The sequence below is a fragment of the Epinephelus moara genome, chromosome 8, assembly GCF_006386435.1.
Source record: "Epinephelus moara isolate mb chromosome 8, YSFRI_EMoa_1.0, whole genome shotgun sequence".
NCBI classification, from domain to species: Eukaryota; Metazoa; Chordata; class Actinopteri; order Perciformes; family Serranidae; genus Epinephelus; species Epinephelus moara.
In genome coordinates this window covers 30504975-30529933 of record NC_065513.1, presented here as the reverse complement: position 1 = coordinate 30529933, position 24959 = coordinate 30504975, and the positions used below count along the sequence as shown (strand labels likewise).

Sequence of the window (24959 nt, the reverse complement as noted above, 5' to 3'; positions counted from 1 at the left end):
GATGGTGGGCAGGGTAAGATGAGTCCTTCAGGATGTTTTTTGTTTTCCGGAGACAGCGGGAACGAAAAAGTCTTCCAGGGCAGGTAGCTGTGTGTGTGTGTGTTTGTATTTTTTGTGCAGCTTTTATCACTCTCTTCAGGGCCATACCACACCAGGATGCCATAAGTCAGGACACTGTCTACAGTGATAGAAGGACAGCAGCAAAGCTTGTTGCAGGCAGATATTCCTGAGAGCTCTCAGGAAATGTAATCGTTGCTCCTGATCAGGCAGTTCGTGTTGTGTGCCAACAGGAGGTCCTCTGAGATATGTAGCATGCAACGCCATTTTAAACCCTACAACAATGGGTTAGGAAAAATATGTCCTTCTGAGGAGCAGAGTTCACACTGGTGGCGTCTGTCTGAGCAGTGCAGTGGAAAATCTCTCTCTGTCTCTGTCTCTCAGTCCATCTTATCGAATCAGAGGAAATTACTATATGGTGATAAAATTTGTTATTGTAACAAAACTAAAGAACAATCTCTAACTGTTTCACCATGTGGAAATGTTTTCTTTCTTTTTTCCTTTCACAACATGCAAAATATGTTATAAGATGTTTTAGGAATAGGGCAACGCCTAAAACCATGTTTCTGCTTTCACTGTTTGTTTAAATATTATTTGATAAGTTGACTCAAAGGTTGAAAGATGTGTCATGTAGCATGACTGTTTTCTTGACTGTTATCTCCAAGGTCCAGTGAAGCTCTGCTGGCAAGCCTAAATTGACACAATGCCATCAAAGTGTTAAGAGGAAACAAAACTTTGAACATCTCCAGTTCAGTGGAAACTGTGTAAACACCAACCACGGATGCAGCTGCAGTACACTGCTGTCGCTAAGAAAAGCTTAGCAGTGTTTTACATAAACAGAGAGATCTCTGGAAATAAGAATATAGTTTGCCTGAAAAGGAGGTCAATCATGGTCAGTTGCAGCAGCTGTGGAGACACTTTTAATTCACACACTGAAAAAATGCCCCATCAAATTTAAGTGAAAACATTTTAGACATAAGTTTTCTTTTGCTTGAAACAAGCTAATTTGGCAATCACAGTGAGTTATTTTTTACCTTATAAGAATTCTTGAAATAAGTCATCCTGTCCAGCCACCAAAAGTCTGAAAACAATATCAAATTACTTTAAGATAAACTATGAAGTGGCCCCCTCCTTGGCCTTGGGCTGGGGTCATTTGTACCTTTTGATCCCCTCTGATGGCAGGCCTGACCTTATCACTTATGTGGCGGTGTATTTTTCTGCAGAGACTCTGCCCTCTGCCTTTATTTTCCTTTTTTCTGTGTTCAGGACGTTTATGGGCCAAACTGTAAGCAGCAGATTATTTTGATCATTAGTTCAGTTGTAGGTCAAAAGAGAGATGATACTGATTAGTGTGTGAGGTTACAGTCTGTGGTGAGGCATTTCTCCAAAGTCATATTGCACTGGTGGGTGAATTTAAACATATTTATTGTTTTATATAAAATGTCATAAATATGGAATTACATAGTGTGTGTGCTGCCAGCAAGAAGCTTTCAGGACATTTTCAATTTCAGATCTGTACATTCATCATTTATGGAAAAAAACACTACCTGTGCTTACTGCTGTAATGCGCATGCGCAATTACTTCGACGTTTCCAGCTCTGACTAATGTAGCATTCACACCGGGCGCGAGTGAAGCGAATTACTTGCTCGTAACGCGTCGCACGTAACGTGCGAGTTTGGACGCTGGACCATGTTAATTCGCTTTATCGCGTCACTTGCGCGAGTAGTGGGGAAGCCGGCTGTGCTAACTGGAGCTAAGCTAGTGCTAACGTTCATAGTACAACCATTCTGCAAACTAATTAAAGACACATATTTACAGAACTTACCAAGTAGACCAGTCTCCTCGGCGACTTTCACCCAAGCCTGCTCCTTTTTGTTGCGGTCTCTGTAGAGTAGACACGCAGTATCATATAGCTCCGGGTAGCCACTGACGACCATAGCTGAGATAACCACCATCGCTGCTTTGTACCTGCTCTGGAAGTCCCAGATGCGTCGGAGGGCCAAACGCCGTTGTTTTTGGGTTCACCCTATCCTGCAGAAGCGCATCCAGCTCGGCGAGTTTCACCACCTCCTCCAGGAACTCCGTCTGGATGATAGCCGCTTTCAGCGGTACTTCAGGCTGACTGGGGCCCAGTTTGAGGACCTGTTGGCGATGGTTGGCACCAGGATCTCCCGGCAGGACACCAACTACAGCCGCTCCATTTCAGCTGCGGAGCGTCTGTCCATCTGTCTCCGGTGAGTAGCAGTTTATTGTTGTGTCAACAACTGGACGTTGTTGACACGCGCCAGTGACATCGGGAGAATCTCAACGCTGACTGGCTTTCGCGGCACAGCGTCACGCAAATTCGCCTCAAAAGTTTAATATTTTCAACTCGAGCGATGAGGCGTTGGACGCGAATTTCACGTCTATCGCGCCGTGCTAGACGCCTCTATCGCGTCCATTGCGTCGCGCTAGACGCGTCCATCGGGCTGCCCGGCACAAATTCATGTCTAATCGCATCTTTGCATTGACTTTGTATGTAATCTTGACGCGCGAATTTGCGAATTCGCGTTTGGTGTGAACGCAGCTTAATTCGCTTCACTCGCGCCTGGTGTGAACGCTACATTAGTTTTAAGTTATGCCTCTTATGATGCGGGCTAGGCTGCCGTTGTGACAAGCTAGCTTGTTGTTAGCATGCTAGCATGTAGCATGCTGTGGTTCGTCCATAGACTGTATAAAAAACCAGCAGTAAACATTAACATGCTGCCTGACTGTTTTCGGGCCTGTTTCGGGGTGATGTGCAAACAAATGTGATGTGTTTTGTCCTTCATACTGTACAGAAATTACAGTAGGCTAATGCTCAAAGATAGGGATGCACGATAACTATCGGGCCGATAACAGATAAGTCTGATATCATGACGAATAGCCCCGATAACATATAATTTTGTCAGCACGGCAGTGCCCCGCTCCCACTATGAGACCTGAATGGCCTGCAGTGAATGCTGCGTTAAAGTGATGTCGGCATAATCAGAAAAATTCTTTCTGACTGTGAAAATTCAAGAATTCGGAATTCAAGAATGTCGGAAAACAACTCATTAACTCGGTCATAATTTCACACAGACGCGCACACACTCTCTCTCTCTCTCTCTCTCTCTCTCTCTCTCTCTCTCTCTCTCTCTCACTCTCACACACACACACACACACACACACGCACACTCTCTCTCTCACACTAGTGTTGCACGGTATAGCTACTGGTACCAACGGTAGACCGCGGCACTAAAACTCCACAGTACATATGATACCATAATGTTGGAGTACTGTAGTAGGCCTACTACAGTACCTCACGGGACCACTACTGTGGGATAAGTTGAAAGTCCAGTCACAAGAGATTGAGTGTCCATGCGCCGTCCAATAACAGCGCGCACTGTCCGATAACGGCGAATCCTGCCAGTTGTGGGTTGAACGGGGGTCACAGACACAGACAGGAATATGTATTCCTGTCAAATACGGCGGCCATAGTGCTCCGCGGCGCAAGATAACGGCTTACTGGCGACGGATAAGTCCGGCTCCAGGTCCAATAATGTCCTCTTCTTGGCGTCATGACTGCCCAGAAGTACCTGAACAGCCGAGCCGTGGCGGCACACAGGTATGTGGCGTGTCAGAGGAGAAACGAGCCGTTCACATTTCTCTCTGGGGCAGGTAACGGTCCACAAACCTCACCGCACTTTAGGGACTGTTCTTTACTTATGGAGGGACTTGTCAGGGGAGGAGGGTGGCTGGTTAATTTTTATTTTATTTATTTATTTTATTTTGATCCCCCCTATATTAATCACTTATTGGTGCTGTTTTTGAAGTATGAATAAGTCAATAAGTAATTTATTCCATTGAAATATCAGTGATGTATTATAGAAAAGTGATTTATCTTTTTATAAATGACAAAAGGCACATCTGCCTAATTTTTGCTGTGGTGTCGTGATACCACTCAGAACCATGATACTTTCGCTGGTATCGTACTGTGGGTCCCAATTTTGGTACCGTGACAACACTATCTCACACACACACAGACACTCTCTCTCTCTCTCTCTCTCTCTCTCTCTCTCTCTCTCTCTTCTAATATGAGATAAAAGAACAACTGAATCTCATTTACCTTAGTGAAAAGGTATTCATTTAAATGGAACCATAAGCCAAAATTCTTTAAACTTATTTTCTTGTTACTATGGAATGCACTTTTTCAGTTTGTTTACATAAACAAGTCTAACTTGTTCAGTGCAATCATTTTCTATATATATTTATTTTTTTGAACTTCTGGAATGAACTTTTTCAGTTTGTAATCCCGATGCATGTATTTGCATCAGTTCAAGGGGCCTTTATTTTTATATCAGTAAGTAATGCACCTTATTTAAATTGATGTTCATTTGAGATATCAAATAGTTTTTTTGTTTGATATCTTTCAAAAATGTTTGAGATGCTTGCCAATAGTTTTTCATTGGAAAAAATAAATATCTCTTCATTTAAAGGGTCAATACTGTTTTGGTTTTGTTCATAGTATTGATGTCATGATCTTAGGTGTATATATATATACACACACTGTATATGTGTGTGTGTTATCGGTTATCGGTATCAGCCTTTAGGAGCTGAAAGTTATCGGTTATTGGTATCGGTTTAAAAGAAAAGTTATCGTGCATCCCTACTCAAAGATATATATCTAACCCTTGCTGCACATTCACCCTTTCCGCAGTGAAATTATGTGCCTTCTTAATACTTGTTTTATTTACAGGTTTCTACCATAGTATCAAACTGCAGTTTGTTTAAAGATTTCTTCAAGAGGCCTGAGAACAAGGAGTTACAGTAGTCAAGTCTGCTGTAGATAAAAGGATGAACAAGTTTTTCGGTGTCTTTTTTTGATAAAAGAGGTTGTACACATTTTTAAGATGAAATAATGCATTTTTGGTGATGTATCTTACTTGGGTTTCAACACACAGGTCACAGTCAAATATGACTAAGTATGTAGCTTGTAAGCTGTTGTAGTTGTCATCCTCAAGCCAGAAACACATTTATAGTGTTATATTACAGTGAGCATTTTGAGGTTTAAAAGACGTTCAGAGCTGATTCAAAAGTGAAAGGTTTTTTAACCATTTAAAGACATTGATCAAACAGTTATAATTAGACCATAATGATAGACTATTGTTTGCACACTGTAGAGGATGAAAAATGTCACTATTGCAAATCCTGTTGAAATATGGTCTAAATGTGAACATTCAATCCAATGTCTTTAACTAGCCGATGAAAAAACCTTTGTACCATTTCTGAACGTCTTTTCATCGGTGTCTTTTCACTGGAAAAATGTTCGCTGGGAACCTTAAACGGGTAACACCTTCACAGAGCCTTGTCCAACAAGTGATAGAACCTACCTGCTATATGTTGAACTGCAGATCCACCACTTTGGTCCAGACTGAAATATCACATCAACCACTGGATTGCCATAAAGTTTTGTACAGACATTCATGTTCCCCAGACAATATCTCTGACTGACTGTGATGACCCTTCGGCTTTACCTCTAGTGCCAACATGAGATTGATCTTTTTTTGCCTGAGTCCAGACCTTTAAATCCACCCGCTCCATCACCTCGATTGACGGAGTGTAATGAGTTTAAATTCTGCCTGATATCAGGCAATGATCTTTTAAATTTGAGTGAAATGTTTCTCCAACCATATGATGGATTGCCATGACATTTGGTACAAATGCTTATGGTTGGAGGATGAATCCCAATGATTTTGTGATTCTCTGACTTTTTCTCTAGTGCCACCTGCTGGTCAATGTTTTCACTTACCTAGTGAAATATCCTGACATCTATGGATTAAAACAACTTTGGTACAAATTTTCATGATCCCTTAGACGATGAATCTTTGTGATTTAAGTTATCCCCTGACTTCTCTTCTGGCACCATCATCAGGTCAAAATCGAACTTTGTAAACTATCTGAAGCAATTTTGTTATCAACAGAACTTGACAGGTTGAAAAAGACGAAAGCGAAAAAAAGTCTAAACCGTGAAATATTTTTATTCCCAAAATAAAATTGAGATTACATAGTCATGCAAGCCAAAACATTTACGAGATTTGAAATACGATTATTATTTATCTTGAATCTTCAGAGATACAAAGCAAAAGAAAAGTAAAATAGTGTCAAAACATACAAGCTCAGCATAAGCCAAGTAAGACAAAATTGCTAATTAAGCAGATGATATTTTCTTGCACCAGATAATCAGGGCCACACTCAAAAAAATCTGACTTTAGATGTTAATGTAAAAGCAGCTTAATATTGAAATTGTTTATTCTTCTTCTGCAGTTTGGAGCTGGAAAAGAGGTGCACTGAAATAACAAAATCCCAGAGCCTTAGGGGAAGATTGTGATGATGGCTGAAGATACCAGCAGGAGGACGACACTGGGACCAGTGGGTATGACACTGGCACTAACAAGACTGGGTCTGGGAGGAAATAACATGGCTCCGTTACACAAGTCCTGCATGCAGCAAACCATGGCACCCTCACATGCTAAGCTGGTTTGGCAGCCCCTGGTAACCCTGAAATAACCTGCAAAATACAGCGAGAAAAACAGTTTACAAAACAGGTCATGACATGTTTAATATCCACCAGGCATTCAGTGCAGCAACATTTTGTATCAACAGTTAAATGATTGACTTGGGTGTGTTCAACATTAGCTGTGGAAATGTGTTATGTAAAAGAAAAACGTACCGCCTTCTCTGAGAGAGAAACAACGGTCAGAGGTCGCGGGACAAGTTGTGAAGGCTGTGCAGGAGTAGGGGTCGGTTGCTGTGCATGTGTAGCATCGTAATCCACATGCTGTACGGAAAAACAGAATACTGTCACACATGGTTTAAGATTCCACATAGGTCAAGGTCAAGGTCAGCTTTATTATCTATGAGGGGCAAACTGTGGTACAGCCAGCAGCACTCACATCTAAAATCACATATCTAATGCCCATCTTTTTACAAATGTGCACAAAGCACACTGTCAGTTAAACAGATACTTTTATGTTCTTACCTGCAGACAGAGTCATAAAGAGGATCAGAGCGCCAAAAAACTGCATCGTGAATGGAGAGAAAAACGTTTTTCTGATCAACTGTGTGAGCAGAGAACTGGAGACGATGTCAAATCTTCCAAAGCTTTTCCTCTTATGGTCCAACCCGTCAGTCTTCTTTCAGAACTTGACTTGCATTTCCTCACAAAGAATCCTCCCAAGTTACCTGAACAACGCCAGCCCCAAAGGGAGCTACAGCTCAGAGACGACTACAGTCATGTAAATAAGTAAATATGATAACTAAAACTGAAATGGTTATCATGTTTAGTAGCAGATAAATTTCCTTTGGGTGATAGAAATCCGTGTGTAAATGTCGCAGTGCTTAATTACAAAGTATTTCATTAATTGCTGCAGCCACATCTGACACTGACTTTGCAACCTACACATTATTATAAAACATAAGTGAAGCTTGTTTTCTGGCCTTAGTTACACTGTTCTGTCAGAAAGACATGAGGGATTTGCTTCTAAATTATCCATTTGTTTTTTTCCTCTTTGAGAAATTAAGAAATGCTTTTGTCTGATTTATTTGTTAAAACTTCTTTAAACAGGATGTGAAATTTCCTCTCTTTGACCTTGTGAACAAGTGGAGGAGGTGATAAAGTGAAATATGATCGACATGGTTTTTGAATTTTCTGTCTGCATACAGTGTTAGTATGGTGTTCTATGAAAAGTGTGTACTTCTGGGGCGTCGGTAGCATAGTGGATAGTGCCAGCGCCCCATGTACAGAGGCATTGCCTCGTTGCAGCGGTCGCAGGTTCGAGTCTGGCCTGCCCCCTTGCTGCGTGTCAGTCCCCACTCTCTCTGTCTCCCCATTTCACACACTGTCCTATCCGTTAAAAGGCAAAAAAAGCCCATAAAAATAATCTTAAAAAGAAAAGTGTGTACTTTGAAAAATGCCAGTTAAAGTTAAAAGTAATGCAGAATGACAGTGAATATTTCAAAGGTTTAAAAAGCTCAAAGGGTCTGAGAATTTTATTGTTACCTCAAACAAACAAACACAAAAACCTGTGTAATTCACGGAGTCCAGCTACTGTACCAGAAGCCTTAAACCTGCAGTGTGTAGGGTTTAGTGGCATCTAGCAGTAAGGTTTTATCATTGACTGTAAAAATAATGGATGTAGCTACCATGACGTCACCTACTGGTTTGTAGACTCCTGTTTTGAAGAACTTTGGGCATTTTGGCCATCGCTATCTTGGTTTTTTGGAGCCAGAAAGTGAGAGTATTTAGAAGAGTGGCTGGATCTGACTGAGACTAAGGTCACTATGGGCAGAGAGCCTGTTACTCAAAGTGACTCACCCTTAATTATGCATAACTTTAAGTCTTAATAAAATGTAAACAGGTGACTCATAAAAATTGACCCACGCACAGTTGCTGTGAAGGGGAAAATAGCAATACAAACCAAAATTGTCTTTTGTACCAGGCTGTATTCATGCTTATTTCTGCCGTAAAGTTGGGCATTTTAACATGGAGGTCTATGGGGACTGACCAACATCTATGGGGCTGACTTTCTTTAGGAGCCAGCTTCATGTAGCCACTCAGAGTGCCGTCAGTTTTAAATGCTGCCGTGTCGCATCAGATTGAAATGCCGAAAACACCGTGTTATACAGAGCTGGAAAGTCCCTATAGGGCGGTGGAGGTGGATGGGTCCAAACTAACCCTGGACTTTCACCCAGGAGCCTGCTGTTTACTTCCTGTGTGAATGTTGTTTCACATGATGTCTTTTCTAAACATAACCACGTGCTTTTGTTGCACAAGGAAATAAACGCGGTGTTTTAACAGCGTTGTAACTTTATTTTGAAAAAGACTGTATGCGTCTAACAAGCAGAAACTGTGCATGTCCTGCGAAACGAAAATGTATTTTTGAAAGGACACAATGCATGAAACAAGTGTATATTGAAATGGCGTATTGGAATGACAACAGCAGACACTGGAAGATATTTAGTGCATCATATGGAGTCGTAAAAGTCCACTGACAAAATGGCGATATTTGACGAATTGGGATAAGAACTATTGTGGCCGGTGCGAGACAAAAGCCAGTGTTTGATTTGTCCATTCTGGGCTACTGTAGAACAACATGACTGAATCTGTGGACGATAAATATAGATATAAACGGCTCATTCTTATTTTCAGGTGACTGAACATTTATGAAAACATAGTTGTGAATATTATAGACCATTTCTATGAATAGATGCCCCTGTATCCTACACACTGGATCTTTAAAGCACAACTGAATTTCTTAAAAGAAGGTTCATGTTTCTACACTGTAAACCCAGATTTTGTTTCTAATTAAACTTCCGAGTAGGCTAATCATTACTAATTCTTTCATGTTTTGTAAAAACATACCATCATTACTAAACAACATTAGTTATTTGTACTATTTAGCTGAAAGATTCATTACACTAATCATGTTAAGCAGAGATAACTTGGTATGTTAACTTTTAAGTAAGAAAGGGGAGGGGCTAATTCAAAATTCTGAGGCCAGCTGCTTCTAATCGGTGCGTCCATGGTGGAACCAGCACAGCGGCGGCAGACTGTGAAGCAGCAAGAGGAATGGTTAGTATGTGAAATAACTATTGTAGTTATCTTTGTGGGGAATTTTAATACCCAAAAGAGTGGCCTGGTAACAATAAGTCAGCTAAATGCCTCGTCATGTGACCAGGCAGAATTTTGAATTAGCCCCTCCCCTTTCTTACAAAAAGTTAACATATCAAGTTATCTCTGCTTAACATGATTAGTGTAATGAATCTTTTAGCTAAATAGTACAAACAACTAATGTTGTTTAGTAATGACAGTATGTTTTTACAAAACATGAAAGAATTAGCAATGATTACTCAGAAGTTTAATTAGAAACAAAATCTGGGTTTACAGTGTACTAATATGTACTTATCAAGCCTACTGCATAAAATTAAGGTTATATGTTAACACAACATGACGTCTTTAGTTTCAGCTTGTGTAAAAACTAAAGATTCTATGTTAATACAACTTGACTTATTTAGTTTCAGTGTGTAAAAACTAAAGATTCTATGTTAATACAACTTGACTTATTTAGTTTCAGCTTGTGTAAAAACTAAAGATTCTATGTTAATACAACTTGACTTATTTCGTTTTAGCTAATATAAAAACTAAAGTGGTATAAGGCAACGGGTTTCCACGCGATTTGCGAGTAAAGTCAACTAATTTGGGTTAAGAGTGTATATAACACAACTTTACACGGGGGACACCTGTATGGAGCCTTGACCAACCAGGTTTTAAACCAACATATTGGTCTTCTGACCACTGAACCATCTGTATAGCAGTACTGTGGCTCTAAACATGGCCATGTTGATCAGTGCGTCCACCACTTTGATTCAGACTTAAATATCAATGTTAATGTAACAGCAGCTTAACATTGAAGTTGTTTATTCTCCTTCAGTTGTACAAATGGGGTCAGAAAAAAGTGCAGCATTGTAATAACAAAATCCCAGAGCCTCAGAGGAAGAGTGTGATGATGGCTGAAGATACCAGCAGGAGGATGACACTGGGACCAGTGGGTATGGCACTGTTACACAAGTTCCCTTCACAGCAAGCCATGGCACCTCCACATGCTATGCTGGTTTGGCAGCCCTTGGTGACCATGTTATATCCTGCAAAGGACGATGGGAAAAAAAACCTCTCAGTTTGCAAAACATATCAGATACATAATGTCCACCAGACATTTGGTACAGCAGCATGTTGAATCAGCAGTTTGATGATTGATTTTGGTGTGTGCAATATTAGTTACAGAGACTTGAAAGAAAAACTTACCGTCTATTCTGAGAGAGAAACAACGGTTGAAGATGACGGGACAAGATTTAGTGTCTGTGCAGGAGTGTGGGTCGGTGGCTGTGCACGTGTAGCATCGTAATCCACACGCTGTACAGAGACACAGAGCACATCAGGTCAAGATACGCTACAGAGCACACATCACTTTGGTTTATTACCAGTTTATGTCACAGCTTTTCTCTCGCTTACACACATTAAGCAAATCATAGGTCAACATCATTGTCTCTGGATTTCAGAAACTTTCCTTTGAGCTTTAACACTTTTCAAAACCGTTAATATAACCACACAAAACACAAAACCACAACCATGTCAGCAAACTGCAAACACTTGTCTGAGCTCTGAACCTGCCTCTCAACCCATAAATGAGGTCAATAGATTAAAGTTTACTGCATACTGAATTTTTAATTTCTCACAGTATGTACATGTAAATATTTATTTTTGTGAGAATCGTTGCTGTTTTGTACACAGTAGAGGAAATGTGAATAAATGGTGTTGACGGGGCATTGTTTACAATGTCCTCTGCAGTTTGATTCGGCAATATAAAAACAGAATTACAATATTTTATGGTGATTTTAAACATTTCCTGACAGTATGGTCTCTAAATAAGAGTACTCAGTATGAAGCCCAAAGCACTGGAAGGTTGTCAGTGGTAAAACAGTGTCAGCACTGTGGGGAGGGGGGGGCACAAATGAAGAAGTGATAGTTTCAAATGTTGGTATTTAAAGCCGTAGTTTCAGTTTTGTTTAATGAGAAAACATACATTTTAAACTGAACACAAACTGTGGGCTTTGATGGAAATGTTGTGACAAGTTTTTGCTCTGCTGTTTTTGCAATTTCCAGTTCCGTTCAGGGCTGAGCCTGAGCTGCTGTGAAAAAGTAAACTGTAAACGGAAAAATGTGCTAAAGCATTAGGGGAAAAAAACTGTCAGTGTGGGCGTTTTGCAAGAAGGTGCTGATCACCGCAGTTTGCAGTAAACAGCCAAGTAGAGAGCTGTTAGAAAACAAGGGGAGGGAGATGGGAAATGACACTTAACAAAGCTCAGTTTACATCAAGCAGTACGGTTCAGTACAGTATGGTACATTTTTTTACTGTTTCCACTGAAAAAAGTTGTGGATGGTACCAATGGAACCATTCTGTACTGTCCCTCTGTTGGGGTACCTAGCACACAGATCTGGTACTAAAAGGCGGAGCTGTGAATAGAGTTGTGACGGTCACGAACGAACCGAATCTTTTGAACGGCTCATTAACATGAACGATGGGAACCGAGTCGCAGTTGGGAGCTGTTCGTTTTTTGTTTTTTTTTTATCGCTGTGTTTCACACAGATGCACACACAAGCTCCTCCTTTGCTCCTCCACTGAGACGGAGAACAGCCACAAGGGGAGGAGCGCAGCAGAGTACACATGCAGTGCTTATTTGATATGCAAATATCGCATGATGTCATCTGAGTTGTACACACTGCCTTCACGTGAGTGCCTCATTCATTCATTCATTTTTTCATTCATTCATTCATTCATCTTCTAACCGCTTCATTCTCTTGAGGGTCGCGGGGGGGCTGGAACCTATCCCAGCTGACATCGGGGTCGCGGGGGGGCTGGAACCTATCCCAGCTGACATCGGGCAAGAGGCAGGGTACACCCTGGACAGGTCGCCACACTATCACAGGGCTGACACATAGAGACAGACAACCACTCATCAATTGACCTAATCCCCAATCTGCATGTCTTTGGACTGTGGGAGGAAGCCGGAGTGCCCGGAGAGAACCCACGCTGACACGGGGAGAACATGCAAACTCCGCACAGAAGGGCTCCCACACCCGGGATTGAACCGGGAACCCTCTTGCTGTGAGGCGACAGTGCTAACCACCACACCACCATGCAGCCCGTGAGTGCCTCAGTTAAAAAAAAAAAAAAAAAAAAAAAACGTAGCCTGCTTAGTTTTTTATTGTGTATTTATACGTTTTTAGGTGTTGCATGAATAACATAAGTCAAGGGAGCTTTATTTACACACACACACACACTTTATACAAAGGGTAAATCCAAAATAGTGATCTCACTGTCAAAGCAGAGGGATATGGCACCACCTTATGGAATATTTACAATGAATCCAGATCAGACTTTAAAATCTAGTCCACACATGTCAAATGAAGTTATAATCAATATTTCAGAATAATTCAAACTCAGATATTCCACCAATAGAATATATATTGGTGGGATATCTGAGTTTGAATTATTCTGATCCAAATCTCACCCCATCATTCCTCCCAGTGATTATTTCCAGGATAAAATAAATTACTCCCAAGCTGGCTTCTTAAAATAGATAAATGTAAAAATGAGCCAGTCTTTGGAATGGCTCTTTGAAAAGAACAGATCTCTAAGATCCGGCTCCCTTCAAAGAGTCATAAATCCCATCTCTAGCTGTGAACACTGCAGTTCGTGCAGACTGTAACTGTAAAATGAAAGGAGGTTTTGCTGCCTCTTGCAGCAGCTGTGGTAGAAAATAATTCATTGGGCGGACTGCTTTTACTTGTAACATTGAATCAATCATTTGTATTGTATTGTATTTGTATTGTCTCTCTTGGATGACATACACTTTTAGTAATGAGTGGATCTACAAGCGTTTCAAAATATGTATTGATTTCGACCTGTGGGCTACGGCAACACTAAACCACTGAGCTTGCCTCACAAGGACTGAATGCACAAACCCGCTATTTTTCAAATATCCCATTGAGAGAGACTCTCACTGCATGCTCACTTCTGTGGACGATAAATGAGGTACAGACTGATAAAGGACACACAGTGAGTGTTGGATGGAGTAGTGAGTGACAACAACCCCGCCCGCATGAAAGAGTACTGTTTGTGCTGGAAACGTTAAGCGTACCTAGGGTTTAGGTACCATGTCTGAAGGGTTACTTTTGGTTCCAAAGGTATCATACAGAAAGTGTTTGGTGGAAACGGCTTAAAAGGGGAGGCCAAAGGTTGCAACATTTTCTCACCTCAACTCGTCCCAAAACTGACACTTGGTCAGTGTCCCTACACGTCAAATAATGATGCTCTGGCTGACCCTACAGCACCAGATTACATATATAGTGTCTTTTCAAAAAACATGTCCGTGTTCACAGCAGCTGTACAGTTTCCGCTCAGTACTCACTTTCAGTAACTTCCAGTTTATAGTTTTTAGATTTACTTTGTTACGTTTCAGCATCAAAAGTACCTCATTAAGTTCAGAAAAAAGATCATTGTCTGGGTTAAAATACATATGTTACTGAGGTAACATAACAAACGACATACTTCACACACTATTTCGTAGTTAAAATAATTTGACATTGATTTTTGGTTTCCCACAGGACCCAAACACTGATCTCCTAGGTGAAAGTCTTGTGTTTTACCCACCATTGCTCCCCGACCTCCTCTCAACATTAGATTTCTTGCTCTTTTTCTACATCAGTTGCTCTGACTGTCTAATAAGGACTCAGCCCGGTGTGTCTCATACAGATGTTAAAGGATGTAAAGGCAGGTCAGTATCAGACGTTGAAGGCCACTGACTAAGCCTTGGTATGACGACTAGCGCCCTAGTGACCCACTGACCATAAAGTGCTCTAACTGGGCAATATGCTTATTGCTTTTATTGGCATCTTTTCACCACTATGAGGTTAACCAGTGAGGACTACAGGAAGTCACTGCTTCAGAGCCACAAACAGTTTCACCCATAAGTGCCATAAAACCACAAATGTTTACATAAGCACTGAGAAAACAAGACATAATGTGATCATTTCCATTCCCACGCTTAATGCTAAACAGTTCAATCTTCTCATAGATTAACATATTTCCCAACATGTCAAACTATTACTTTAACTCTCTGACACCACTTTCCTTTTTAGCTTTAAAACTAACTTTAAATTCACAGTAAAGTCACAATATTTAGTAAATGCACACTGGCCAAACTCGAAAGCGGTTCTTACCTGTAGACAGAGTCATAAACAGGATCAGAGCTCCATAAAGCTGCATCGTGAACAGGGAGAAAAACAGATTGTTAATCAGCCGAATGAGAGGAGAACTGGAAGGAAGCCTTCCTCTTTCAGCTCAACTTAGCCGCAGTCTTCTTTCAGAACTTGAACATTTGCATTTCTTCACAAAGACTCCTCCTAAGTGACCTGAATAATGTCACCCCTAAAGTGACCTCATTGTCCCAGAGAAAGCCATACACTTTTTGAAAAAGATTACAAAAACTTAATGCTGTTTGATAGACTATGAGACCATCTTTAGTGGCAGAAAAAAAAATATATTTGTGTGATAAATGTTCACATTGTTTTTCAACCCCCCCTAATTTCCTGTCTGGACGAATACAGAGAAAGCACTTTCACTTCCCTCTTGTGGTTCTTAAAATACATAAGCCTTCATTAATCAGCAAAAAATACACTTAATCAGGTGCTCCTTCACGAGAACAAATAAAGCTAAAAATAATGATCGGGGAGAGGGTACATGAGGTATTGAAATAGAGAAGTGTAAGCCAAATGGAAAACTTTGACACAAAGGCTACCAGGCGATGTCATCAGTTTGGCATGACAAAAAATCTGGTCAGGATAAGGATCAAATGGGCTTTTATTATTTAGTTAGATAAAAGTAGTGTCTTCTGTGTGTAATGATTGATTGTCCTCATATATGGGGCTGTAAAACAAGAAATGGACCTCATTCTCAACTTCACCTAAATTACACAGCAAAAAAATTCTGTCTTCCACTGGGGTGGTGTTAAACCAGTGGTTCCCAACCGGAGGGCGCGACCCATTTAGGGGGGCACCAAAAAGCCAAGGCTGGGTCATAAAGCCCCCTTGATAATTTTAATGTGCTATGTGTCAAAATTTATGTGTCAAAAACATATACATTTAAGGGTTATATTAAAAGCGTATTCATTTATTAAAAAAAGATTAAAAAAAATTGTATAGAAATTTTTTAAAATATGTATCGTGAGAATACGGGTGTGTGTAACGTGACCAAAGTCTACAATGGTAAAAATATGGGTCCCTCAAGAAAAAGGTTGGGAACCACTGCATTAAACCCTCCAGTCTCTAAGCCTAACACCCAATCCCAGTGCTCTACCTGCTGACTGTTATACTGTACATTGCCACCCCGAAACGCACACACACACACCCATTTAGTAATCACATGAAATCCAATCTAATCCAGTACAGTTTGGTATGTGAATACAATGGCTGCTCTGTGCGACAAGCTGCCAGACCTAACTAATCCACTTGCCTTTCTTATTGGAAAGATTGTCCGTGTTTCATAATCATGTTATTTTGTTCATTTATTGTTTTATTTAAAACAGGGACTGAACAATACACTCACCGGCCACTTTATTAGGTACACCTGTTCAACTCCTCATTACCACAAATAGCTAATCAGCCAGTCACGTGGGAGCAGCTTAATGCATTTAGGCATGTAGACATGGTGAAGACGACCTGCTTAAGTTCAAACTGAGCGAATGGGGAAGAAAGGTGATTTAAGTGACTTTGAACGTGGCATGGTTGTTGGTGCCAGACAGGCTGGTCTGGGAATTTCAGAAACTGCTGATCTGAATGGCCAGACTGGTTCAAGGTGATAGAAAGGCAACAGTAACTCAAATAACCACTGGTTACAACCAAGGTCTGCAGAAGAGCATCTCTGAATGAACAACATGTTGAACCTTGAAGCAGATGGGCTACATCAGCAGAAGACCACACCAGGTGCCGCTCCTGTCAGCTAACAACAGAAAACTGAGGCTACAGTTCACACAGGCTCACCAAAACTGGACAATAGAAGATTGGAAAAATGTTGCCTGGTCTGATGAGTCTGGATTTCTGCTGCAACATTCAGATGAACATGGAAGCATGGATCCATCCTGCCTTGTATCGACGGTTCAGGCTGCTGCTGGTGGTGTAATGGTGTGGGGGATATTTTCTTGGCACACTTTGGGCCCCTTAGTACCAACTGAGCATGGTTTAAACACCACAGCCTACCTGGGTATTGTTGCTGACCGTGTCCATCCCTTTATGACCACAGTGTACCCATCTTCTGATGGCTACTTCCAGCAGGATAATGCACCATGTCACAAAGCTCAGATCATCTCAAACTGGTTTCTTGAACATGACAATGAGTTCACTGTACTCCAATGGCCTCCACAGTCACCAGATCTCAATCCAATAGAGCACCTTCGGGATGTGGTGGAACGGGAGATTCACATCATGGATGTGCAGCCGACAAATCTACAGCAACTGTGTGATGCTATCATGTCAATATGGACCAAAATCTCTGAGGAATGTTTCCAGCACCTTGTTGAATCTGTGACACCAAGAATTGAGGCAGTTCTGAAGGCAAAAGGGGTCCAACCTGGTACTAACAAGGTGTACCTAATAAAGTGAGTGTATATGTATTGCACCAGATACAGCACAATGCTAATTTTCGTCCTTGTCCCTAGGCGTGGATATACTGCACATAAAAAAATGTAAAACATTAATATATAGCCACACATACCTGTAGGACAGACCAGCATAGAGCCTAAATGTTTGGAGAGGCTTTATCAGACCTTAATAAAAACACAACTGTCTGTCTTTCATACATTTTTACAACATTAGTTTTAAACTAATAGTCTCTAACATTTGTAGGAAGGACAATCCACTGTTGTTGTTGTTACTGAAAAAGCAGCCTGGCCTTTGTTCATGACCAGTAGGTTATATTTTTATAATAATCTCTGTTCTTAATTATTTGTCGCAATGATATGAGACATAATGAAGTGGTACTTACTGTGGTATAATAGTGTTCTTGTCTGTAATTAGGGCACATTGTTAAGTCTGGAGACGCAGATGCAGAGGAGGCTCTCTTTGGCACATAATGAAACAGGAAGTAATTAAGTACGTTTCAAAATAAAAGGGCAATAAGATGATGCAACTAGATGAGATGACATGCCACAAGTCAAAGTCTTTAAACATGACAAAAAAAATCTGCACATCATTCCTAACTGACTGTGTCTCGCTCCTGCAAGTAATAGCAACCCAGAATAAGCTTGTTCAGGGCCTGTAAAAATATGCTCTCTTTCTAACAGATATCTACTGGTTATTAAAGCTAAAGAGGTTTCCTTTGAGCTCATTCATCTCTGTTACCCTGTCAAGTCATTTTTAGTCAGTTTCAAGAAGGACAACGACACCATGTGCACTTTGTAACATGCAACCAGAAACTGTCTCCCCTTTGTACTGGACTTGTGAACACACTCTGACTCTGTGGCAAAGGATCTGTTGGACTATAATAAGATGCTTTTGTACTTTGCTTTACGGATATACTGTTTGGGTTTACAAGTTATAAGTAAGAACTAGAAAATGAGTTTTTTTCTGTGTAACCTGTGTAAACTCATCATATTGCTGGCCAAGTTTTATATCCATAGATGTAAGGTATTAAAAATCAAACCCTCTTTCTGCACCTTTAAAAAGGAAGCAGAATCCTACATCAGGACTCGGTATAATTTTATTGCATATCTTGTATTTATCTGTATCACCATTTATTTTTAACCCCTGGCATTGTCTGTCTATCTCTCTTATGTTCTCTCACACTATTGTGGTTTCAAACAGATGTCCCGGGGCCAGAACCGGCCCACCAAAGTGTCCAATCAGGCCCACTGGATGACTGTGATGTACTTGTGAAGGCCTCAGAGTTTGTTCCATCCTGACCAGAATACAGCTCTCTGAAAAAGCAATGAATACTTATTGTGGTCATATTTAAAGATATCGAACATTGTGTTAAATATTGTCAATCAGCAGCTTCAGCACAAAAGAATCTGTATTACATTTTTATCTTAAAACAATATTGGTGGAACCCTGCTGCTAAGGTGCTTGCAAAACTTTTGATTTGTAAATGGTTTGTAGGCAGGTGATAACTTAACCTGCTTCCTCTATAGCCTCCACTTTGGTTTGGTGTGGTGATGTCAGCATTACTACACAGGCGTGGAAATATATGAAAACTAAACATGTAGACTAGGATGACCAACTGTGCTCATAGACCCATCTGGGGGGATTTTTGGAATTATTTTGCATCGTCTGGGGGCCTGGAAGTGTGATTTTTGTTTTGTCTTGCCCTGCCCATTATTTTGTATTTATTCCTTTTTAAAAAAATATAAATATATATGATCAGTATTAATTTTAATGTGTTTATTTATTCAAATTTAATTTTGTTATTTTGATTGTTTTGTGTGGACTGGCACTGGTGCTGGTCCCCCTCTTGTATGGATCTCTATCACCCTAACTAAAGAATGAAAAAAATAAAATAAAATAATAAGAGTACATAAAATCAAACCTCAAATCGGACTAGGTGTGCAAAAAGAAACAAAAATATTGTCTAAATAAATGGTTTTATTTCGAAAAATATAACCGGAAACCTTCTCGCGTTCTGATTGGCTTGACGCTCGCTGCGTCATTTACGCGCCCGGGTGATCTCAGCACATGCGCCGAGCTATGTTTTGAAAAGCCGGGCTGCTAAAGCTCCTCACTGCTCTATGTAGCTTCGCATGTGCACAGACTTCTACACGTTTATTTCACGATGCATGACACATAAAGACACATTCAAACATGCCAAAGTCTGTGAAGAAGTCCTGCACCACCCAGACCTCCATCAGCAGGTACTTCGGAGGGCTGAGCAGCAGCAGCAGCAGCAGCAGTGCCTCCAACACTCAGTGTGGGATTAACCAAAACCCTGCTGTGCACCAGCTTTCAAGAGGCAAGGTTAGTTTGCTCCAGTGAATACACACACACAGATGAACACACATGCTCAGAGCAGACATGCTAAACTTGCTGCTAATTACTGAAGCTCTGCTGCTTTTGTCCTGCAGAAGAAACTTTCCCCTGATGATGATTTTGGTTTGCCACCAAAACGAGCCAGGCTTCCTGTGCAAGACCAACAGGTGGAGGATTTGGACTGTGAGCCGGCACTCTGCCAGGACTCTAAAGGTGAGTGTGTGCACCTCAAACAGGAAGTCAGTCCATTTCTTCTCAGCCCTCACACACATCACACATGGCTTCCGAAAGCATCACACCTCTCCAAACAGCATGTGCAGTAATGTTTGTAGTGTGGGAGAGATATAAGATGGAGTTGTTATGATGCATTTTGGTTGCTGGTGTGACACACCGGTGCTTAAATGCAGGAGAAAATCTTCCTGAGTGCACCCAGGTGAAGATTATGTATGAAAAACTGTCACAAATATATTTGAATTTCTTTCATGGAACTGTATTTCTTCTCACTCCAGCGACGACGCAAACCTCAAGCCGAGGAGCAGCTGCCCTCTGCGCCTCCACCTTGGAGAGGCTGAAAGGCTTCACCTGCTCAGCTGAGCCCAGCGTCGGGCACAGTGACGCTCAGAGGGGAGAAAAGCGGACAGAGGGGGCTGACAGTAAAATCAGTGAAAGAGGAAGCAGCGGTGTGTCTCCTTGGGACGTTAAAGATCAAAACAGCGATAACAAAGGACTTCAGCCGACAGAGGAGGAACGTGAGGACGAAGAGGAGGAGGCTGAAGAAAAGGAGAGCTCAGTTCTGGCTGCTACAAAACAGGTACACAATATGTAGATGTTGACTTCATCACATGACTTTCATCAGAGGATGTTTTGCCCTGCTAGAGTGTCTATGAAGACGGCAGCACCATAGGAGCTGACCTCTGACCTTTGGAGAGAAGTGTCAATGATGTTTTAGAGTTTAAGCTGTGTGGAGTTTCAGTTTTGTCTCTAAAAGTTGGGACACTGCGTGGAACGTAAATAACAACAAAATGCAATGATTTGCAAATCCCTTATGATCTGAAACACGTTCCAAAAAAGCTGGGACAGTGGTGAACGTGTTTACAGTGCTGAACGTGTTTACAGTGCTGAACGTGTTTACCACTGTGTCCCATCACCTTTTCTTTCAACAGCACTCAGCAAGTGTTCGGCACCTGAGGACTGTAACTGTGGAAGTATTGAAAGTAAAATTATTTCTTATTCTTGCTTGATGTACGACTTAACTCTCCGTTGTTGTATTTTGTGCTTCGTAATGCTCCACACATGTTCAATGGGAGACAGGTGTGGACTGCACACAGGCCAGTTTATTACCTGCACTCTTTAACTATGAAACCACACTGCTGTAACACATGCAGAACGTAGCTTGACATTGTCTTGCTGGAGTATACAGGAACATCCCTGAAATAGACGTAATCTGGATGGCAGCATATGTTGCTCTAACACACCTCCATACCCTCACAGACACTGGCTTTGTAGTTTGTGCTGGTGACAGTCTGGATGGTCCCTTTCCTCTCCAGACCAGAGGACACGAGGTCCATGATTTCCCAAAACAATCTGAACTGTGGACTCGTCGGACCACAGCACAGTTTCCCACTTTGCATCAGTCCATCTCAGATGAGGTTAGGCCCAGAGAAGTCGGCAGTCTCTCTGGATGTTGTTGATATCTGGCTTTCACTTTTCGTGTTGCGGTCTTAACTTGCATTTGTAGATGTAGCGACAAACTGTAGTTCACCGACAATGGTTTTCCAAAGTGTTTCTGAGCCCATGTAGTAATATCTTTTATCCAGTCATGTTGGTTTTTAATGCAGTGCAGCCTGAGGGGTCAAAGGTCACAGGCATTCAATACTGGTTTTCAGCCCTGCCCCTTACAGGCAGAGATTTCTCCGGTTTCTCTGTATCTTTTGATGATACTATGGAATGCAGATGGTGAAATCCTAAATTTCTTTGTAAATCTGCATTGAGAACATTTTTAAACAGCTGGACTATTTGCCCACGGGCGGCACGGTGTTATAGTGGTTAGCGTTGCCGCCTCACAGGTTCAAACCCAGGGTGGGGGATCCCTTCTGTGCAGAGTTTGCATGTCCAGGTGCTCCAGCTTCCTCCCACAGTCCAAAGACATGCAGGTTAATTGGTGACTCTAAATTGCCCGTAGGTGTGAATGTGAGTGTGAATGGTTGTTTGTCTCTATGTGTCAGCCCTGTGATAGTCTGGCGACCTGTCCAGGGTGTACCCCGCCTCTCACCCAATGTCAGCTGGGATAGGCTTCAGCCCCCCCGCGACCCTCAAGAGGATAAGCGGTTACAGAAAAATGAAATGATTATTCACACTAATGATACTATTACCTTTACCTGTGGAATGGTCCAGGTGTTTTTCAAATATTTAACAACTCTCCCAGTCTTCTGTTGCCCCTGTCCCAACTTTTTCTGAAATGGGTTTCTGGCATCAAATTCAGAATGAGTGTGTATTTCCAAATAACTATAAAGTTTATCAGTTTGAACATTAAATATTTCACAACAGTAGAGCTAAACTGATACACACGAGCCATGCCAGTACATCACCTGATATTGACTTGCAGCAGATAAATAAACAAGAAGTTCCTGTTTGTAAATTCCAACAGTGTTTGAGGAAATTTAGGAACAGTGTCTACATAGTGCGGTCACTGTTCTGTTGAAAATAACCCACATTTAAGGGATCTCTGAAATGATTTCTTGTTGGGCTATAGACAACATCAAATAAAAGATGAAGTGACTAAACACGCACAGGGAAGTTAAGTTGTTGTGTTAGAGCAGAATAAAGAACTTTGTAATTTGAGCTGGGGACAGTTTCTACTAAAAGGACAAAGAGTGATTTTATACGTTTTGTTTTCTGTTTCAGGGGTTCCGCTTTTCTCAGTTTGCCAAGCCAGGAGGAGAAGGAGGAGGAGGAGGAGGAGGAAGGAGTGCAGAGCAGAGTCCCCCATCAGAGTCTAGCGCCCCCTCCAGACGCTCAAAGAGTGTGTACACTCCCCTGGAGCTGCAGGTCATCCAGCTGAAACAGCAGCATAAGGATGCGTTGCTGGCTGTGGAGTGTGGATACAAGTACAGGTTCTTTGGGGAGGATGCAGAGGTGAGAACTGAAAAGCATCTGTGGAAGAGAATTAACAGTATCAATCCAAAATTTATCACATATATTACTGTGTGAAAGTTATGGATATTGTCTTCATCTTGAAATCATTTAACCCTCTATGGTGCCGTGTTGCCACTCAGTAACAGTAACATCCCATTTCTGCCTGTTTACACTCACACAATTCATCCTGGAATATGATGCCAGGACCTTAAAGAAACCAACAGCACTGTTTTATATTTTCACACGACTCTCTGGAGGCCATGTTGATTCCCTTTCTTGGGGCCTTTCTCACACTGTTAAGCTCCATCATCTTTCCTCACAAAAATAGAAAGGGTATTTTTCTGTTATCACAATAATAGATGAGTAGAGTTTAGTTTTTATTGTTTAATGTGCTTTATTTGATAATAAAGAAATAGAAAATAACACCGTACACTTATGAATTCCCATCACAACATTTTTTTGGTACTTTTTTATTTATGTTTATGTACTGCTAAATGTATAACAGTCATCATACGTTTCTTTTTATCTCCACAAAAGAACCTAGATACATTTAATAATATTAGCCGCGATAAAGTTCAGGCTGTCACACTGCATAGCCTACTACAACAGTGCACTTTGAGTGTTGTCTCTGCAGTGCAGCCTGTATGCTTATATTTTACACACATTTTTTTCTTTCATTTACAGAATGAATGCAATATTATTCAGTAACTCTTCAAAGAAGCAGAGGGTAAAATTATCACTCCCACTTAATGTTAGCAGGGATAAATTAGAATTTAAAGGTTTGGAAGACAAGCTGCTAGTAACCCAGCAGCAACACAACAAATGGTGGCAACATACAGTATGTCAGGAAAGACACACACCGGGAGACTGAAAACAGGCTTTTAAATGTAAAACAAATAATCAAACACTGAAGTGTAACTCAATATTTTGTTTTGAAGAGGGGTATGACAGTTTAATTTGCTAAATCATTTATGTAAAGTTGCTGAAATATGCTTTCACTCTTTAATGCTTTCATTCCTGTGGGCTGTTCCACAGTGTTGTCTGAGGGCAACGTTCAGACAAACAAGTGTATGAAAGAGTTCATTTTGTAATGTTTTTTTAAGAGGTTATTAAATATTTTCCATTAACAAAACCCCTCTTTTGTATATTTAATACAGCTATGTTAGTTTAGTTTATGTGATTTACAAGAGGACAGTGTGCAATGACATTAATCATTTACAGGAGATGAAAACATGATTGCACCAGATTTAGAGAAACACTAATTTCCATCTGTGGTCCTACACATAGCAAGTAGACGCAATAAATAAAAATAAAATTCAAGGTGCAGTGCACACTGCAGTAAATCCACGTGCCTAACACAATAGAAGCAGTATACACACTGCACAGTACAAATATAATATAGAAAACACAGTAGCTACCTTGTGAAGTGACCAGGTTACCGCTGCAGGTGCTTTACATAAGTTTTTTTGTAATTATCTTGCATCATAATGTGCACCACAGAAGGTTAAAGAATATTTTCAGGTATAAATGTAATTGTTACGTGTGTTCCCTCTGTATAAAAGGTGTTTTTTGTAACTTATTGCTACATAGTATATTTTTAAATCAGTGTCATAGTGGATAGGAAAATCCAGCATAGTATACCTTTTAAAAAAATAATCTTTTACAGGCCAATATGAACAAGAGGAATGCAAACCTGTTCTAATGTTTATGACTAGGTGGCAGGCTTGAAAAATTGGAACCTTTAATGACGTAAAAATTTTAAATGTACGACAGTAGTTTTATATGACGGTGTTGATATTAGTCTGAATGTGTTTGTACAGTAAATGTTTTTTATACTGTAAAACTAGGATACGATTTTATATCCATGTTTATCTTTAGTTTCCTCTATTGGACTTCCCAGCAGCTGCAGTTTGGATAAAACAGCGATGGACTTTATTACTTTGGCCCTGAGTAAAAACTTCTAAAGCCTCACAAATACATTTATCAGCATTTGAGCCTGCTGGGGCCTTTAGGGCCAACTTTTATTAACTTTTATTAACTTTTATTAACTTTTATTAACTTTTAACTTTTTTTCAGCATTCATAACTACTTTACACGTTTGATGAATGAAACAAACTCAAGTTGATACATCAT

At 40.7% G+C, this 24959-nt stretch overlaps 2 protein-coding genes across 3 annotated transcripts in view; one reads left to right on the top strand and one right to left on the bottom strand.

The window, feature by feature from the left end:
- Positions 1-10518: 10518 nt before the first annotated feature.
- Positions 10519-17814, bottom strand: LOC126394317 (lymphocyte antigen 6G-like). Of its 2 annotated transcripts, XM_050051067.1 has the most exons (4): positions 17716-17814; positions 14898-14937; positions 10920-11027; positions 10519-10759 (listed from the first exon to the last, which is right to left on the bottom strand). In XM_050051067.1, exons 1-4 carry the CDS (start codon positions 17752-17754, stop codon positions 10605-10607), a joined length of 342 nt encoding a protein of 113 aa, XP_049907024.1. In that variant the 5' UTR covers positions 17755-17814; the 3' UTR covers positions 10519-10604. The 2 variants fall into 2 exon arrangements, with proteins under 2 accessions (XP_049907024.1, XP_049907026.1); XM_050051069.1 differs by lacking the exon at positions 17716-17814 and having other exon boundaries at positions 14898-15057.
- Positions 17815-19400: 1586 nt separating this feature from the next.
- msh3 (mutS homolog 3 (E. coli)) overlaps positions 19401-24959 on the top strand; it is a 73710-nt gene continuing 68151 nt past the window's right edge. Inside the window, exons 1-4 of the mRNA XM_050052019.1 lie at positions 19401-19679; positions 19787-19904; positions 20201-20502; positions 22596-22826. Of these exons, the coding sequence (XP_049907976.1) occupies positions 19527-19679; positions 19787-19904; positions 20201-20502; positions 22596-22826 (804 nt within the window). The 5' untranslated portion in view covers positions 19401-19526. The remainder of the gene's footprint in view (positions 19680-19786; positions 19905-20200; positions 20503-22595; positions 22827-24959) is intronic.

Coding starts and splice junctions, on each gene's coding strand:
- LOC126394317 (XM_050051067.1), bottom strand. CDS start 17,754: ATGTGCCCTAATTACAGACAAGAACACTATTATACCACA. Junction 14,938..17,715: donor AAGAACACTATTATACCACA/GTAAGTACCACT, acceptor TTCACGATGCAG/CTTTATGGAGCTCTGATCCT. Junction 10,760..10,919: donor TTTCTCTCTCAGAATAGACG/GTAAGTTTTTCT, acceptor CGTCCTTTGCAG/GATATAACATGGTCACCAAG.